Here is a 19744-nt window from a genome sequence, read left to right as displayed (position 1 = left end):
AAGGTAAATAGCACTTGATTATTTGATGCTGTGGCTGATAGCTATAATCATTCTGATGTGAGCCCTGTAAGAAAGTCTATTCATATGCAGAAGTTGAACTAGAGAAGGATTAAAACACAGTATTTTATTTTGGTTAATATTATAGATAAGTGTTGTTAAGATTTAATGTTTTCTGTTTGCCTTTATATATATTCCATATATATATATATATATATATACACACACACACACACACACACACACACACAGTCTTTGCTTTATAGGCCAGCCTAATCTTGAATTCACTTTAATCCTCCTGCTTCAGCCTTGCAAGTGCTGTGATTATGGGCAGTCATGCTTGGCAAGCCGTACATTTTTGAACTGAGTCCCATATAGGCCAGGCTGGCCTTGATTCTCTTCCCTTTTCCATGTAAGAGCTGAGATTATAGGTTTGTATTGCTGTGCCTAGCAGGACACTAATTTCTGTATGTAAATATCCTTAAAATATAAATTACGGGGGGGTGGAGAGATGGCTCAGAGGTTAAGAACATTGCCTTTTCAGGTTCCTAAAGGTCCTGGGTTTAATTCCCACTGACTACATAGTGGCTCATAACCATCTAACTTGAGATCTGGTGCCCTCTTCTAGTGCGCAGGCATACATGTGGACAGAACACTGTATAAATAATAAATGGATAAGTCTTTTAAAAATATATAAATAATAACGTGAGCAGAATTATGAAAGGATTATGGAGGACTTTGTTTCTCAGGCCTAGCCTTTTAGCCTTTGGTTCTCCTGTAGCCTGTGAGGGGCTTTACCAAGCCTGCAGCAGCTGCAGTGCATGCCTTGCCTGCATGCTTTGCACTTGCTTTATAATGGGTCTCTGTACTTCGTGTTCCGGGAAAGTCGGATCAGATTGCTATGTTTTGTGCTACAGTGTTAGTTTGTGTGTCATTGCTTTAGTCAGTGCCACTGTGTGTTTATTCCTTCCCTCTAAGAAACAGCGCCTTCTGTTGTTTCCCCTTCCTTTGTCATTTATGTCAGGTGGATTACAGTTTGCTGCAGAGACTTGCTGTTGTGGTGTCTTTCATAGATGTTTGTTACAGACTTTATTTACATTTCTGTAATCTAAGATACTGCCTATTTGAATTAAAATGCACTACTGTTATGTAAACCATATATTGGTTCATATCATCTCATTTAGAGTAAGGTATACCAGGAAAAAAATGTATTATTAAGAAGGAGAGTTCATGTTAGTTTCGTGTGCTGTGATAGATGGTACGTTGTTGAGTTTGTATAAAAGTCACCGAGTTGCAGTATATCCCTCCTGCCTCCCAGGATAGCACAGTGGGGTGCAGTGGAACCCCACCAATATGCCGACAAGCCCAGACCAAGCTAGAAGTGGCCTTGTATATGTTTCTGTGGAGCCCTGACACTGAAGCTGTTCTGGTTGCCATGTCCTGTTTCCGCCACCTCTGTGAGGAAGCTGACATCCGGTGTGGGGTGGATGAGGTGTCAGTACACAACTTCTTGCCCAACTATAACACATTCATGGAATTTGCCTCTGTCAGCAATATGATGTCGACAGGTAAATGTGGCTAATTTCTCTTTCTTTTTAACTAAACATTTAATTGTTTTTACAACAGAGTGTATTTGAAAGTTTCCAGGGCTAATTCAAACTGTTTACTTGAAATCCATTTTTGAGCAAGGTAGGATAAAATCCAGTGGCATTTGAAACTGAAATTTTACTGTGTACATTTGTTAATAACTGGCACTGTAAGTTGCTGTTATAGACTATGGAAATTACTCTGCTTGAATAGTAATTGGGGAGATTTTAAACACCTAGTCACATATTTGCCTGAACAGAGGTGAGGAGATGGCTTTTTAATGTTCGAGACATTATGGAGTCGGAGATCAGTACTCTTGTAGAGATTGGTGAGAGTGCAGGATCATTTGTTCCGTTCCTTCACTCAGCTCTGATCGGGTGTGGGGTTGGGGGCTTAGCAAGTTCCTAGATGGGAAGACAGCTCTAAGCACTAACTGGGTTTGCTTGTTTCCTTTGCTTAGGAAGAGCAGCACTCCAGAAAAGAGTGATGGCCCTGCTAAGGCGCATTGAGCACCCTACTTCAGGAAACACTGAGGTATGGCCTCAGCAGCAGCAACATCCTTCCCAGGCCCCTACCCTCATGTTAGTTGTGTGATCAGGAACAACTTGAGAAGCAAAGCTGAGCTGTGTGCTTATTACAAGTAGGGTACTCAAAACCTGCAGTTACATCTTGACTTCATCATGTTGAGTTTACTCCTAGTGACACTTGACTTCATTTTAGGCCTGGGAAGATACACATGCAAAGTGGGAGCAGGCTACAAAACTAATCCTTAACTACCCAAAAGCCAAAATGGAAGATGGCCAGGTGAGTTTGTCCAGTGAGGGTTTTGTGTATTTCTTATTTCATTTAAGTAATCTTTGTGGGCTGCACAGAGTAGGATGCTATATGGGGTTATTTCAAGACTACTTGTGCTTCATCTAGGTCTGCTCTGCCTCATCCTGTAACTATTAGCCACATGTGTCTGCTAGAGTGTAACTTATAACTTGTTCAAATTTATTAAGTTAAACTTACTTTCTCCGTTTTACAGTATTCAAAATTAAGCATTTATTTACTCTGTTGGACAGTAGAGATGTAAAAGTTTACATCACCACAGAAATATTAAATATCTCTGCTAGAAATCACTTAGCTAAAGGACCATTTGCTCTTTGGTGTTCTTTTTCCCTTCTTTGAAGTATTTCAGAGAACTTTTAGAAAAGATGTAACAGTGGTATATAGAGAAAAAAAAAACAAAATTTTTAACAGTTTTCATGCTGTGCGTTTGTTTTGAGACAAGATCTGGTTATTCATCTTTGCTGCCTAGAACTTGGTAAGTAGGACAGGTTGTCCTTGAGCTTGCAGTGATCCTCCTGTCTTAACTTTTCAAGTGCCGGCACTACAGATGTGTGCCACCCTGTCTGGCCCATTGTGCTGTGCTATTAGATACTCTATAAGTAAAGGATCTGGTGAACAGACAAATTAAGCCCATTTTAAGGTTAAATGCAATTTTAAAGTTTGAACATTTCATTTAACTATTATTATCAAGTGTATCATTCATCATCTACCACCAGTTACCCCAGAAATTAATAATTAATTGGTATTTGTATATAATTAATTTCTGTCACCCATACTGTTCTCATTATTAGGTCTTTGAGGGAAACTGTTTATTCTTCCATTGCTGTTTTTTTGTTATGGTCACTTAGAGCAAGAAAAAGTTGTTTTGAGGAAATAATACAGCTTTAGATCACAAAGTTTTTCTTACTAGGGTAGCTTTCAATCAGCATATAATTCATATGCTATAGAATTCTCTCTCATAAAGTGACCAGTTTAGTGATTGTTTTTAGTATAGTCACAGAATTGTGTAACTGTCAGTGGATACACAGTCATTTTTAATACATTTTCATCCTCTCAAAGAATGACCCCTCCCCCACTTAGCTATTACTAGCTTTAACTTGCCATTTTTCCTTCTTCTTTCTCTTCACTGCTCTAGTCTTGAGTAGCTGCTAATCTATGTTCTTTTTTTGGTTTTATTTTGATTTTTTTTTCAAGACATTTTCTCTGTATATCCTGGGCTGTCTTGGAACTTATTGTGTAGACCAGGCTGGCCTTGAACTCAGAGATATGCCTGCCTTTGCCTCTCTAGCACTGGGCTTAAAGGTGTGCACCATTGCTGCCTGGTGTAATATATGTTCTAGTTCAACAAAATTACCCTTTTTGGTCATTTTGTAGAAATGGAATCATAGATTATAAACCTTTGTGACTGGCTTCTTTTCTCTTTCTTTTTAAGGTTCATCAGTGTTAGGACCATCAGAGATTTTTAAAAGAATTTGACACTTCAGGTTGATTTTAGTAGTCCTAGGTATGACAAAAAATGTAGCTCTCTAAAAATGTGTATGGTAGGGACTGGAGAGATGGCTTAGTGGTTAAGAGTACTGGCTGCTCTTCTAGAGGACCTGAGTTCAATTCCCAGCAACCACATGGTGGCTTACAATGGCTATCATACCAATTCTAGGGGAATCTAACATCCTCCCCTAGCCTTATGTATGTATTTATGTATGTATTTTTATTAATTACAGTTTATTCACTTTGTGTCTCAACTGTAGCCCCCTTCCTCGTCCCCTCTCACCCCCACCCTTTATCCATCTTCTCCACCCATATCCCTCCCCCAGTTTACTGATAGAGGAGGTCCTCCTGCACTTCCCTCTGACCCTACTCTATCAGGTCTTATCATGAGTGGCCTATTTAGACTAACCAGGTACACACATGGTACACAGATATACCCGCAAGCAAAACATTTATATACATGAAACTAGAATTTAAAAAATAATATATATGGTAATTTCAGGCTTTCTTTTTTAAAATATAAAATGTACTTATCCTGCTGGAAGAGATGGAAAAGAAATAATTTGTAAAATTTTAGTCAATTTATGTTGAATTCATTCTTTTCACAAACATGTCGTGTTTAGGCTGCAGAAAGCCTTCATAAGACCATTGTTAAGAGACGGATGTCCCATGTCAGTGGAGGAGGATCCATAGACTTGTCTGACACAGACTCTCTGCAGGAGTGGATCAACATGACTGGCTTCCTTTGTGCCCTTGGAGGGGTGTGCCTGCAACAAAGAAGCAGCTCTGGCCTAGCAACCTACAGCCCACCTATGGGCCCTGTCAGTGAGCGCAAAGGGTCTATGATTTCTGTAATGTCTTCCGAAGGGAATGTTGATACACCTGTCAGCAGATTTATGGACCGGCTTCTGTCCTTAATGGTGTGTAACCATGAAAAAGTGGGGCTTCAGATACGGACCAATGTTAAGGACCTGGTGGGTCTGGAGTTGAGTCCTGCTCTGTATCCAATGTTGTTTAACAAACTGAAGAATACCATCAGCAAGTTTTTTGACTCTCAAGGACAGGTGAAGTCTTCTCCACTTTGTTTTTTACCCTTCTCTATGAATTTAATAATATGTTTGAAATAAATGAAGACTGTTTCTTTTAAATTATTTAAATTAGGTACCAACATGATAATTCATGCACAATTTAAAAAATTGTTATAATTAGAGAAAAAAAATCATGTTATGTAAGGATTGGCCTACTTCTACAGAACTCTGGCCTGTGGGTGTGCCTGGAGTTAGGAATCTTGGATATGTGAACTAATAGCTGTGTGAATCAGTGTGTTTGTATATTTGCCTGTGGTATTCCTGAATGTGCTGTTGTTCTGGTGATGTGTTTTCTGTGCATTGATGTGATATCACTAATGTATTTTGTTTTTGTGTAGGTATTATTAACTGATAGCAATACTCAGTTTGTAGAACAAACCATAGCCATAATGAAGAACCTGCTGGATAATCACACCGAAGGGAGCTCTGAGCATCTGGGACAGGCTAGCATTGAAACAATGATGTTAAATCTGGTCAGGTAAGCATTCTGCTACTGAATCCTAGCAGAGCCACATTTTAAGAGGTTAGACCTCTTATGCACTGGGAGGATTGGTATGATGAAATGGGTATGATGAAATAATTTGCCTTTTATTTTTTACTACTCACCTAGTATAAACTGTGACAGTAAGATAATCAGAAGTTGTATATGTTCCTACCTAAACAAAATTTAAAGTATAAAGTTATATTTACTTATAGAGTAAAGCATTTAGACTGCCTTATCTTTTGTTCATATCTAATAATTTTTTTATTTTATATTTAATTAGATATGTTCGTGTTCTTGGGAATATGGTCCATGCAATTCAAATAAAAACAAAACTGTGTCAGTTAGTTGAAGTAATGATGGCAAGAAGAGATGATCTCTCATTTTGTCAAGAGATGAAATTTAGGTGAGCTCTCAGAAGGGCGGAGTCGGATCTTGTGAATTGTGGAGTGTTGAATGGTGTAGTGCTGGGGTGTTTGGGGAGGGAGGTGGCTAAGGGAGTGTGCTCCTATTTGTCTTTCAAGTTTCTCTAAACTCTGTACCCATGGGCTTCTGCTTTTCTGTTTTGTTTTCTGTCTTTTTATTTAATCTCTTCTTTCCTAAAACTAAATCATGGGCACTAAAAGTTTGATTGTTTTTACATTGGCAGTATAGCAAAGGATCAGCATCAAAGTTGTGTCTCTTTGTACCCTTCTGAGGCTGAGGTTCGTTACTCCTGATAGCAGTATCTGGTCTATGAAATCACACTGGATTTCTTGACCATTTGCCCTGTCATAGAATAGTCTTTTGATGTGTTGGTGTATACCTGCCATCCCAACAGTCAGAATGCTAAGGCCAGCCTGGCCTTTACAACTGTGCAATAAAATTTTTTTTCCTAATAATCAGACGGTAAGTATGTGTGTTAAAAATTTGCTCTTTTTTTTTTCCCCCATCATTTTGCAGGAATAAGATGGTAGAATACCTAACAGACTGGGTTATGGGAACATCAAACCAAGCAGCAGATGATGATGTAAAGTGTCTTACAAGGTAAAACAAAACAAAAACAGGGAGAGTAAAGAGACCTTTAAGTACTATCATGTTTTAATACTCAGGAAAACAGGTATAGCTGTTAGGTGCATAACACACTTTATTTAAGCTGTTTTGTAAGTTGTAGACTTTTGCATTTTAAATATAAAGTTTCTTTTTTATTTTAATGGAAAGTTGTTTTAGTTAAAATTAATGTGCAAGAGGCTTAGGAAAGTGGTGTTGGCTTGAGAAGAATGGTTAACGGTATTGAGAAAGAAGATAAATAAAGTATTAGATTGTATTACTTTATGATTAGATAAAGGTATTGATTGAGGAATATAATTGTAGTAAGTCTTTTTAAGGAATAATTGCTTAGGTGCTTTAATGACAGGTGATTGATACATATCAGAAATGATAACTATTATCCGTATGACAACTTCATATGTTTCTCTGGCCAGCTGTAACTTAGTAGTATATACTTTTTATTTATTGGTTGATTGAGTTACTTATTTATCATTATCTTCTTCTTCATCATTATTTGTTTTGTTTTTGTTTTTGTTTTTTCAAGACAGAGTTTCTCTGTGTAGCCTTGGCTGTCCTGGAACTCACTCTGTAGACCAGGCTGGCCACAAACTCAGAGATCTGCCTGCCTCTGTTTCCTGAATACTGGGATTAAAGGCATGCGCCACCACTGCCCATCGAGTTTTTTATATTGTGATGTTGGAACTTGAACCTAAGATTTGTAGATGTTAAAATGGACTACATCCTAAGCCCCATAATTTTGACTTAGCATAGATATTATGCTAAAAATTACTTCTCTGTAAGTTTCCCCACCAGTTTGAAGTCTGTGTGTGTGTGTGTTCTTGGCTTGGTATGTTTGCTTATGTTATTTAGGTTGTGCTTATAGTTTAGTGGAATAGAGAGCTCCTTAAGTTCATGTCTGAAAGTCTCATAGTTTCTAAATTATTTTTCTTTAGAGATTTGGACCAAGCAAGCATGGAAGCCGTAGTATCGCTCCTCGCTGGTCTTCCACTGCAGCCTGAAGAAGGAGATGGGGTAGAACTGATGGAGGCCAAATCACAGTTATTTCTTAAGTAAATTTCAACTACCAAAAATCACAGCCAAAAGCAAATAGAACTTCCTCCCTACCAAACAAGAAATGTAACCAAAGTAGCTAATTATTTAAAATTGCTTTTATATTGTTGCCATTAGCTGCTCTCATAAAACATACCTTATCTACTTGTGAAACCATAGGACCATGATAGGAAAGTAATTTTGTTGTGTTTTATAAAGAAAAAAAAATGTTATTGAATTTTTTTTTTGTTAACAAATCTAGATTGCTTTGTTAAGTCATTTAAAATGACCATGTCTTAAACTATTTGGAACATTAATTTTGTACCTAAATATTCAAAATGACATTTGCCAGCAAACGTTGCACATCTTTAATGCTTATGTCATGAAATGAATACTGTACTTTGTCAGGATAAAATAATTCTCACAGCACCTTAATAATGAGCCACTTTGACTTCTTACCCCAACATTAGAAAAGCAAATATTCACAGCCACACATAGTGTCATATATGATTACTCAGAATGTGTGTTTAGCTTTCTGGTTGGTGTGGCCTTCGCTGTATAAAGGTCAATCCTTGTGTTTCCCAGGTACTTCACATTATTTATGAACCTTTTGAATGACTGTAGTGAAGTTGAAGATGAAAATGCACAAACAGGTGGCAGGAAACGTGGCATGTCTCGGAGGCTGGCATCCTTGAGGCACTGTACAGTGCTTGCAATGTCAAACTTACTCAATGCTAATGTGGACAGTGGACTCATGCACTCCATAGGTGAGAGCAAGTGAAAGCTGCATATCAAACTGGTCCAGTAAGGTGGTGTACAGCTTTAAACCCAGAAACAGGAGGATCTTTGAGTTCAAGGCCAGTGTGGTCTACACATTGCATTCCAGGACAGTCAAGTCTACACAGTGACCCTGTCTCAAACAAACAAAACAAAAAAGAAATATAAAACCTCGAGGGCTGGGTTGGAAAACTTGCTCATTGGTAGAGCCTTGGCTATTCTTCTCGAGGCCCTAATTCCCAGCAGCCACATGGTCGCTCATAACCATCTGTAACTCCAGACTCGGGGGATATGATAGTGCCTCCTGGGTTCCATGGTAACCAGGCACACATGTGGTACCCAGATATACTTGCATATGAAACACTCATGTACATGTACAATGAAAACTCAAGAGTTGTCATGACATGTAAATGAAAATTGCTTTAGTTAGTCTGTGGTAGTAAATTTACATCTGTCTGTCCTTGTCAGGTTTAGGTTATCACAAGGATCTCCAGACAAGAGCTACATTTATGGAGGTTCTGACAAAAATCCTTCAACAAGGAACAGAATTCGACACACTTGCTGAAACGGTGTTGGCGGATCGTTTTGAGAGACTCGTGGAACTGGTCACAATGATGGGAGACCAGGGAGAGCTCCCTATAGCTATGGCTCTGGCCAATGTGGTGCCTTGTTCTCAGTGGGTAAGTGTATTGAGAAAGGAGAGACGTGGAATGCCTGACAGGGCCAGTGCTTCAAAATAAGTGTGAGCTGATGAAGTTTAAGAACTAGAAAAAATTATGTAATATAGAGCTGAGAATGAAGCTCAGTTGGTAGAATGCATTTCCCAGCACCCCAGAAAATCCATCATGGTTGTGCATGTCTGTAATCTTAGCACTTGGGGGAGGGCACAGGAGGATCAGAAGTTCAAGGTCTTCCTTGCTTAGACAGTGAGTTTGAGGCCAGCTTGAGCACTATAAGACTGTCGCAAAAAATAAAAATAGACCAACTTGAGCCACTAAACTTTTTTTTTTTAACATTTTGTTTTTAACTATGGAGAAGTGGTTGGTACTCCTACCCTTGACTAGTATTTTCTTTCATTCCACCCCAGTGAAAAAGTCCATTTAATCACAAATGAAAAGAAAGTGTAAAACTGCTAATGTGATCCCATGTTTACATATTAAAGTAACTAGTAAACCTAATGTTAGTTGTTAAATAATGCTAAATTTGTTATCTGTGATTTAGCTTGATAACTACCTTTGCCTTATATAACTTAATTTTTACTTGACATCTTATCATTTGCATTTGAAATCTGCAGTTGAAAGTGTACTAGATATGGTGGCACACACTTGTACTCCCAGCACTTGGAAAGTAGAGGCAAGAGAATCAAGAATAAAAGGTCATCTTTGGTTACGTAGCAAGTTCAAGGCCAGCTTGGGCTACATAAGACCCTGTCTCAAAACAAAATGGACCAATAAAATACTGTGGACTTAGATGGCTTTTTGGCCTTCTGTTTATTTTGCGTTCTGGAGATTGCTGGCAGGACCTCATACATGTTAGGCAGCTGCTTTATCACGGAGCTGCACCCTCCACCCATAAAACTACAGCATTCTTAACACATTTGAAAGCTTGGAGGAAGCTCTGGCTCGTTTCCATTTCCGAAATCCATGTGGATCCCTATGTTGTTGCCTGTGTCTTTAATCCCAGCATTGGAGTGCCAAAAGCAGACAGATCTCTGTGAGTTCAAGATCAACCTGGTCTACACAGCAAGTTCCAGGCCAGCTGGAACTATACAGTGAAGCCCTGTCTCCCTCCACCCCCCCTTTCCTAAAGCCACGTAGTTTGCCAAAAAAAAAAAAAAAAGACTTATTCTTATTCAAGAGTAACTTCGAATTACTAAACTAATCTTAGTTTTTGCTTAAAAGCTGTAAATGGAAGAATGAGTAACTAGAAAGACAGGACAGCAGTCTTCCAATGGCTGGGGTTGGATTCCCAGCTCTCACATGGTCACTTACAACAGCTTGCAACTCCAGTCCTAGGCGTTTGGGTGCTCTCTTCCGGTCTCCATAGGCAAAGCAACCATTCACATTAAATGAACAATAACAAAACCCAAGAAAATCCACCTGTAGAAGAGGTGGGAGAGATGGTTTGGTGGTTAAGAGTACTTGCTGCTGTATAAAAGGACTGGAGTTCAGATCCCAGCACTCACATGGGACAGCTCATAAACAGATGCTAACATGCTCCAAGAGATCGAGGTTCCTTTCCGACTTCCATGGACACATGTGTACTCCTACACTCAAATTGAATATATACATTAAAAAATACCTAGAAGTTACAAACAGAGTCTGTGAGATCATGTTTTATACATCTAAAAATAAAGCTCACATTCTTTGCCCTGGCTTATAATCCTGTACCTAATCTGGTCCCTGCCTTATCTCTGCCTTCTTTTTGTTCCTCAAATGTTCTTGCTCTGTTTCTGCTCTAGGGTATCCTTGCTGCTGCTGCTGCCACTTTTTAATATGCTTCTGTGATTGTTTTGATTTGATTCAGTTTGATTTTAGTAAGACTATTGAACTATTGAGCTTTGTTCTTGTTTTTTTTTTTGTTTGTTTGTTTTTGTTTTTGTTTTGTTTTTTTCCTTTCTTCAAAGACGAGGAAGGGTTTCACCTTGTGGCTCTGGCTAGCCTGAAACTTGCTTTATACATCTTTAAATGTGTTATAAATAAATATTCTGAATTCTTTTTAGTATTTACCTGTAATTAAAGATAACTTAGTAGTTCTCTTAATAAAGACTCAAGGTCTGGTGATGCAGCCTAGTGGTAGAGATTTTGTCTATCATGCATGAGATTATCCCTAACACAAGAAAACAAAAGTTGATTTAAGTCTAAGAGGCGTTATTTCATTTTCCCACAGTAAGGATTTCTGAGCATTATATTAAATAACTTTAATTGGTTTCTTTATTAAATACTTTTTATTTTTATTTTTATTTTTTTTTACTTTTTTGGAGATAGGCTGTCTCTGGCTATGCCTGTCTGATCTAGAATTTCTTATGTTAAAACCAGGTGTAGCCTCAAATGCACAAAGGATTTTTGCCTTTTGTTGCAGGGATTAAAGGCATACCTGGCCTCAGTTACTTAATTTTTTTTTTTTTAGATTTTATTTATTTTTATTTTATGTATATAGATATTTTATCTGCATGTATGTTTATACACCATGTGTGTACAGTGCCCAAAGAGGCTTGGTAAAGCTGTTAGATCCCCTGAAAGTGGAGTTAAAGTAAAATGGCTTGTAAGCTGCATGTGGTTTCTGGGAATTGAATATAGTGCAGCCAGCTCTGGAAGAGCAGCTAGTACTCTTAATGGCTGAGCCATCTCTCCAGCTTCTAAATTACTTTCCTTCTTTGACAGTTTCATACATATAAACAATGTCTTTTGATCACAAACACCAGTGTTTCTCAACCTCCTAATGCTGCTACCCTTTAATCAGTTCGCTCATGTTGTGGTGACCCCCAACCATGAAGTTATTTGTATTGCTTCTTCGTAACTTTAAATTTGCTATTATGAATTGCAATTTAAATGTCTGATATCTGAAATGGAACCCCTGTAAAAGCGTTGTGTAATCCTCAAAGGAGTCTGGTCCCACAGGTTGATAGCCTTGGCTCCTCACACCCCACCCCTTTTGTTTTTTTTTTTAAAGACAAGATTTCACTATGGCTTGAATACTTTTTAAAGCAAAGCAAAAGGAACACACACAAAAACCTCAGGACCAGCCATATTAGCTAGAGCTGCTGAGGAATTGTGGGTACCTATGAACAATACCTCCTCCTCACACCCCTCACCCCCACCGTTGGATCTCCTATATAACTCAGCCCGGCCTCAGGTTTATGATCTTCCTGCCTTCACTTCCTGGGTACTGTGATTAAAAGTGTGGACTATTGCATTTGTTAAAACTTTATTTAAAGTGAACAAAAAATTATTTAAAAAATTTATTTGATTATGTAAATGCATGTTTTAAAATTCAGTTGTTTAGAGTTTTCGGGATTTAGGAGAAGAAATGAGAGTAGAAATATATTTAACATGAGGCTCTAAATTTTAACCAGTAACTAGGCAAGCTCCCCTCCCCCACCCAAGCTGGATCCTAAACCCAACAACTTCCAATTTGTCTCTAAATTCTTGTCCTTTTTACTTAACTTCATAATAGAGGGTAGAATTTTTATATTTTGTCAAAGCTGTATTGTGTAATTGTAGGGAATAAAGGAGAATGCTGAGTCTTTGTAATTCTCTGGCTTCCTGGGTATTTGTGGTTAGGATTATTCAGTCTTTTCCCTTCCTCCAGGGCCTTGCTCTTGTAACCCTGGGACCAAGCCAGACTTAAGATAGGGCTTTGCGACTGTGATGCCTTTATTATTGTTTGGAGCTTGAGGGTTCTTCTCATAGCTACCACTGTTTTCTCTGTCTCCTCTCAACATTGGCTTTAACAGTGGATTACAGTTTTACCAATTGTGTAAAACAAAATAAAAACCACAAAAATTTCTGTAAGCAATGAAAGGTTTATCATATAAATAATAAAAGGTTGACTTCAATCCTAATTCTCTACCTGTATGTAAATCTGATTGAGTTTTGGGTTTTAAATGCTTAGACATGCCTCCACACCCTTTCTGATTTTTAAATAATTCTTTGGTGTTTGCATTTTTGTTGTTTTTCTGCCTTTGTGGTATTTTATTTAGTCAGTTCTAAGAAACAGTTTGTTCAAAGTGAACTCTTGTTAATATGAGCCAATTTTTGGAAGTCTGTCTGCAGTAGACTCGTATCTTTCAACAGTTAATCCTGAGCACCATCAGTATCAGTTAGAAACAGGTTTAAAAGTCTCCTGTGGATAATATAAATCTTAGAAGTAATCATTCACCTTGACTTTAACAGGTGACTCTGAACATTAGATTTGCCTCTTTTCTAACCTTTTTCAAATTTTTAAATCTACATAAGAAAAAAGTAAAATTATTCACACAAACCTGATTCTGTTTTGTTACCAGGATGAGCTGGCTCGTGTTCTGGTCACTCTGTTTGATTCTCGGCATTTGCTCTACCAGCTGCTCTGGAACATGTTTTCTAAGGAAGTAGAGCTGGCAGATTCCATGCAGACACTCTTCCGAGGCAACAGCTTGGCCAGTAAGATAATGACATTCTGTTTCAAGGTTTGTATCATTCATGTTGTGTGTATGTGTGCACTAAGTCTGTTGAGAAGAAATTACCTCCAGAATGTGCTAGGTTGATTATCTTTTTAATGCAGCATGTATGGATTAGTGTTTAATTGTGTGTTTCATTAGGTATATGGTGCTACTTACCTACAAAAGCTCCTGGACCCTTTATTACGTATCGTTATTACATCTTCTGATTGGCAACATGTCAGCTTTGAAGTGGACCCTACCAGGTTTGTCTTCTTTTCACAATTGCTCCCTCACTGCTTTACAGTACTGCATGAAGTACCTTATCTTAGGTTCCTGTCCTTGGTTTTGTTTTTTGTTTTCATAAAGATTATGCATTAGTATGTAGCCCAAACTGTCCTTAAACTTGAAGTCTTCTTGCCTCAATTCTGCAGTACTGGAGTTTTACACTAAAAGTTAACACACAAACACATTTTTCCTTAAAGAATAAAAACATTAAGAGATACGATTAAAGGCATCATTGAGTCCCACCTATGGACACCTTTCTGGTTTACTCTGTTCTTTTTCCATTCTTTTGTATAAACATATATGTAATTGTAGAAGATGTACATTGTAATATGGTTGCTTACTTTAAAAGGTACCACACTGAATCTGTGGTTTATAACTTCATTCTTTTGATTTAGCTATGGGTCTTAGATCTATGACACTCTATGAAGATTAATCTTATTCTTTTATACTGTTGCATGGTTTTGTACAATTTAGTTCTAAATATTTACTTGGTTGCATAGCCCTTTGACTTTTGCCATAACTTTATTATGGTTGTTTTGAGGCAGGGTCTCACTGTAATTCTTGCTGTCCGGTAGCTCACTATGTAGACAAGGCTGGCCTCGAACTCAGCCTGCCTCTGCCTCCTCTGCTGGGGTAAAAGACGTGCACCACCACACCCAGCCCAACTTTGTTATTATTCTTCTAGCATTGTTTTCCATACTCAAGTGTTTACTATAAAAATGATTTTTCTAAGTGCAAATGAGGCTGTTTGTTTCTATGTTTTGTTTTGGTGATGTTGGTAATTGTACTGAGATCCTTCTGCACTACCACTAAGCTTATTTCCAACCCTAGCAGAAATCTTTTTGTCACTTATGAGAAGCCATCAGTGGTTCACTGTTGACAGTGAAATGCAGCACAGATTGTTTGCTTTGTATAAGCCACCTTTACCTCATTTCATGTTCACTTCATACTTTACGCTGCAAAGAAATATACATACTTTAAAATGTTCTTGCACAAGGTTCTTTGGGATTAGAGCTATGTGATAACGTTTCCCATACATGTTTATAAAGAAGTACTATCTTTGTGTGTGTGCATGCTGTGTGTTTGTGGTACATATGTGAAGGTCGGAGTACACTTCAGAGATCAACAGGCTTTCTTAGCAAGTCCCTTTGTCTGTTGAGCCATCTTGCCAGGTCACCCCTCCATTTCTGACCACGATAAAAAATCGAGAAAGCAGGCTCGGTATATGGCTGATGGCTAAGTGGTAGACCACTTGCCTAGTAGCACATGTAAGGCCCTTGGTTCCATCCTTAGCAAAATACTCACACACACACACACACACACACACACACACACACACACACACACAATCTAAGATGTAGGAAAGGGAGACATCCATAAATCAGCTGTAACTTTTACTTCTGATTAAAAATGACTCTTGAGGGGATGGAAAGATGGCTCAGTGATGAACAGCACTTGTTGTTCTTCTACAGGCCATGAGTTCAGTTCCCAACATCCATATTAGTTGGCTCACAACTGCCTGTAACTGCAGTTTCAAGGCATCTTCTAGCCTTGAAACTGTGTGGCATACACTCACATAGATTCATACACGTAAACAAAAACCTTAGGAAGCTTAGTGAAAGAGGCTCTAGATCGCACGGGCACACAGGCTTGTTTACACTTGAGACTGCAACCCACTCTGATTAGTCAGGATTATTGAAAGTCTACTCTCCCATGTTAAACAGGAAAAATTGTCCAAGAATGCTTAAGGGCTGAGGATGTAGCTCAGTAATGCAATACTTGCATGGATGCATAAGGTCTGTGTTAGCTCTCCAGAGAAAGGTGAAGAAAGAAAAGAAAAGGAGAAAGGGGATGTTGGGAAAGAGAGGAACAAGAAAAGGAAGAGAGAAACAGATTGGCTGAAAGAAACAAAAACATCTAGCACATGTAGTTTAGATTGTGTTTGGTTTTTGCCATGCTGGGAATCAAGCTGTGGACACACGGCTGTAGAAGTTCTCTGCCACCGAGCCACATCTTCGCTAGTAGTAACTTGTTTTGGATCCAACAGAGGACTGAGGTCACTAGGCAAACCATACTAACACTGAGTAGAAACAGGTTGGCCGAAGAGTGTCGGTGCTCATCGTGGGAGAGAGCTGCTGGAGCCAGCAACTAGCAGGTGTGCTTAGGCCACACTTGATGAGTCCTGGAGGTGGAGTGTGGACTAGCTTAACAGTTAGAATTCCTGGGGCTCAGTCTGAGGGGGCTACCTCACCATTGTGAGTTTGACCTTCAAAAGCCTTGCTGGGTTTTCAAGAAGAAGGTGAGGAAAAAGTTCCTTTGTGCTTTGAGAAGGAGAAAAAGACATAGAATCCTTTGAAAATATGCTCATTGGATTCTGTTATTCCTTACCAACGTGTGTTTCAAGAGAAAGCCACTCTTTCCTAGCCTTGTCTCACCTAGATGAAGGGTACATAGCTACTTCTACCCCTATACCTCACCCACAGCCTTTCTGTCTCACATGTGGAGAAAGATTTGGAAAAAGCTAAATCCTTCTAAAGGTTGTAGTTCAGGGACTTTGGCCCAGCATAGAGTGGGGATAGAATCGGTTCATACAACAATGCTCTCAGAATTACCTGCATCATAGCCACTCGGCTCCAGTATAACAACAGTGAATTATAGCTACAGTACACAACCCTTGTTCAGAAGTTTCCAGGGAAACCGGAAAACAAGGACACCAGAGGAAATGGACACCCACAGCTTCAGCAGACATTCAGTATAACTACCTCCCAAACAGACACTAAAGCCTTACACGAAAGGCCTGTCCACCTCAGTTCCGTGTATCTCAGTCTATGCTCAACAGAAAATCTACAAGGCACACTGAGAGAGGACAGGTTTTGGTCTGAAGAGACACAAAGCAGGTGTCAGAACTGCAGTTGGTTGTGGTGGAGATTTTGGAATTTTATATTGAATATTTAAACTATGGTTATTATGCTGAGAGCCCTACTAGGAGAAAATATAGACACCATGGAAGCACCAGTAACCCATATAAGCAGAGAGAGGAATGCTACCAAGGAATACAAAAGCAAAACATGCTAGAACAACAGCTTAACAGAGGAAGAGTGGTGGTGGTGGACTAGTAAGTAGATGCAGCGGAGGAAAGGGTCCATGAGCTGAAGGTGCACTAGTGGAAAGTTCCAGATGGAACGGAAGTGAAAACACACCTTCCAAAAGAACAGAGATGGTCAAAGAGGAACTTAGAAACACACAGCATCAAATATACCTCAGAAGGGAAGAAAGATACTCTTTAACTCCTGTTAAGACATTAGAGGGAAAGGAGGGGTAGGGAGATTACTCAGTCTGTAAGGATTTTCTCTGAAGAAGTGGGGACCTGAATTTGAGCCCAGAACCCATGTGAAAAAAAAAATTGCTGGGTAGGAATGTAGGTTACGTCCTTCCTTTAGAAGTTTGATGGTGCCTTCCAGTACAATGAAGGCTAGTCCTTAACTAGTGAGTTTGATATGGAATATTCTCCTGCATTAGTCTTTTACTTATTTGAGGATTTTGTAAATGAGTACACTGTTTTTGCATCATTTTCACTCCCCTATCCAACTCTGTGTGTTCCCTAAACTACTTACTCTTGAATTTAGAATGCCTTCTAGAATTATTTTGGGGTGTGTGTGTGTGTGTGTGTGTGTGTGTTTATATACAGACAACCTAATGAGTTCAATTAATGTTGCCATTATTTGAATGTGTTTAGGGCGGACCATTTAGGATTGAGAGATCTCATCTTTTGAAGTAAAATTCAAGAACAATACTTTTTTTTTTTTTTTTAGGAAATTGTTATAATTTTATTTTTCTGTGAACGGCAACAAATAATTTTTCTGCATTTCCATGATTAAAGATTTTGTTGATTTCATACGAAATTAGCGAGGTTAAGAGATGAGATGATTGATTTATTTTTTTTTCTTTTTTTTAATTTATTTATTTATTTTTATCAGTTACATTTTATTAACTCTGTATCCCAGCCATGTGAGATGATTGATTTATATTAACTTTGTCATTTATTCATCAGGGCACTCAAAACAAATTTTCTAGACCAACGTCTTTTCAGATAAAGCATACTTACACAGCTTAGAGAACCCCCTATTCTCAGAACAGTAATTTGCTCTGATTTTTCTCTTTGGGGAGAGGACCCTCTTCTTGCCTGTTTTCATCAGCTCCTCTTCTCTTTATACTAGCCAAACACAAGGTAGGCTTGATTTCTATGGGACTCTAGAAACATGTTAAACAGCAATTCTCAAAGCTGATAAGACTGTGTATACTCAGGAATTCAGTACTATTTTTCAATATTTGTTCATGAAGGAGACTGAATCCAGCCTTCTTAAGAACTAGGGTGCCTCTTTGCATAAGCAGTAAATCTCTGCTTCCAATGTGATTGTCTGCTTCAGACCCCCTGTATTTCTGTGGGAAAATCAACCGAGGCCCTGGACCAAATTTGATTTCTCACTTAATTAAACATTAAGGAAGCCATTTAGTTGGCTTCCTGACCATCTCCTCTGTCAAGTCTCCCTCCTTCATTTTCATTGAGAGACCAAAAGATTAAGAATCAGCCATTATTATTAAAGTTTAAGGCCTAACCTAGCTGGGTGAGGTCCAGTAATGTCCTGAGGGGAAGAACCTGCCATATTGCATTCTTTTTTTTTTTTTAATTTTTATTTTTCTTATCAGTTACATTTTATTAACTCTGTATCCCAGCCGTGTCCCGATCCCACCATTCCCTCCCAGCCCCTCCCTCCCTCCTCTCCACCGTGCCCCTTTCCAAGTCCAATGATAGTGGGAGACCTCCTCCCCATTCATCTGATCCTGTTTTATCAGGTATCTTCAGGACTGGCTGCAAAGCCCTCCTCTGTGGCCTAACAGGACTGCTCTTCCCTTTGGGGGTGGGGAGGCCAAAGAGCCAGTTATTGAAAGAACAATACTTTTAAAAAAAAAATCTGGTTCTCCCTCTCTCAGCAGCCATTGGTTGTCTATAGTTCTTCTTTTAGGGGTGAGGCCTTCTTAAAATTTTCATCCATCTACATAGGCCTGTCTACTGGTGTGGTCCTTGCAGGTCCTGAGCAGACAGCCTGAGAGTTCATGGGAACGACATCCTGTCTTGTTGAAAAGATTATAGTTGGTTCCCTTCTTCTTTGATGTTCCCTGAGCCTTAGAACGAGGGGTTGTGTTATGGATGTCACATTTGGGACTGGAAGACCCAGTCACTGGCTCATCAGCATTTTAACTACCTGTGGGTCTCTCTAACAACCTTAAAAACTGCAGTGCTGGTTCTGACTGACTAGATGAGCTCAGGCTGAGCATCCAGAAGTCAGAAAGATTCCAAAAACTAACATTTTTTTAAACATAGTGTTGGCACTCAGAAGGTTTCAGATTTTTGGAACACTTAACTTTGGGATTGTTTAACTGCTAAAGTTTATGCAGCTAATCCAAAATCAGAAAAAGTATGAAACACTTACCCAAGCATTTTGCATAATTGTTATTTAACCTGTACACCCAGTGTGAGAGTTTGACGGAATAAGAATCTTATGCAGTGTTGTAGAGACATTACAGAAAGCTAAATTAACATGTTTTTCTTCCAAGAAATGCTAGCATTAACCATGCCAGTGGAGCTCTTGTGTCTGCACTGGTGTGCTTACTGAACTGCTATCTGTAAAAGTGGACATAAAAGTAATTTTAGACAGTCTTCATGTAGTCCAGGCTAGCCGCACACTCCCATGTAGTTGAAACTGGCCTTGTACTCTTGATCCTTTTGCCTCTCCTTCACTAGAGGGCATTATAGGCATGAGCAGCCATACCTGGCAAATTTTAAGTATTCATTAGCAGAGCACATAAATCACTGTATATAACACAGAATATTTTTATGCTCCAGGTGAATACATCCAATCTTCCTGCATGAACATGGGTAATCTCAGATGTAGAGGGAAAGATGAAAATTACATTTTATCATTATTAATG

The 19744-nt window shown here is 38.8% G+C and overlaps 1 protein-coding gene across 8 annotated transcripts in view; it reads left to right on the top strand.

Annotated features, from left to right (window-relative positions):
- Positions 1-19744, top strand: part of Nf1 (neurofibromin 1) — a 236597-nt gene that overhangs the window by 100004 nt on the left and 116849 nt on the right. For all 8 annotated transcript variants that reach the window (XM_060387188.1, XM_060387187.1, XM_060387184.1 and 5 more), the window contains 12 exons: positions 1316-1565; positions 2045-2118; positions 2305-2388; positions 4527-4967; positions 5330-5469; positions 5756-5878; positions 6415-6498; positions 7455-7571; positions 8137-8318; positions 8797-9008; positions 13334-13495; positions 13628-13731. In XM_060387188.1, coding sequence (XP_060243171.1) covers positions 1316-1565; positions 2045-2118; positions 2305-2388; positions 4527-4967; positions 5330-5469; positions 5756-5878; positions 6415-6498; positions 7455-7571; positions 8137-8318; positions 8797-9008; positions 13334-13495; positions 13628-13731 — 1973 coding nt within the window. The remainder of the gene's footprint in view (positions 1-1315; positions 1566-2044; positions 2119-2304; positions 2389-4526; positions 4968-5329; positions 5470-5755; positions 5879-6414; positions 6499-7454; positions 7572-8136; positions 8319-8796; positions 9009-13333; positions 13496-13627; positions 13732-19744) is intronic.

Source organism: Meriones unguiculatus, chromosome 7 (genome assembly GCF_030254825.1).
Source record: "Meriones unguiculatus strain TT.TT164.6M chromosome 7, Bangor_MerUng_6.1, whole genome shotgun sequence".
Taxonomy (NCBI): domain Eukaryota; kingdom Metazoa; phylum Chordata; class Mammalia; order Rodentia; family Muridae; genus Meriones; species Meriones unguiculatus.
This window is presented reverse-complemented; position numbering and strand designations above follow the sequence as displayed.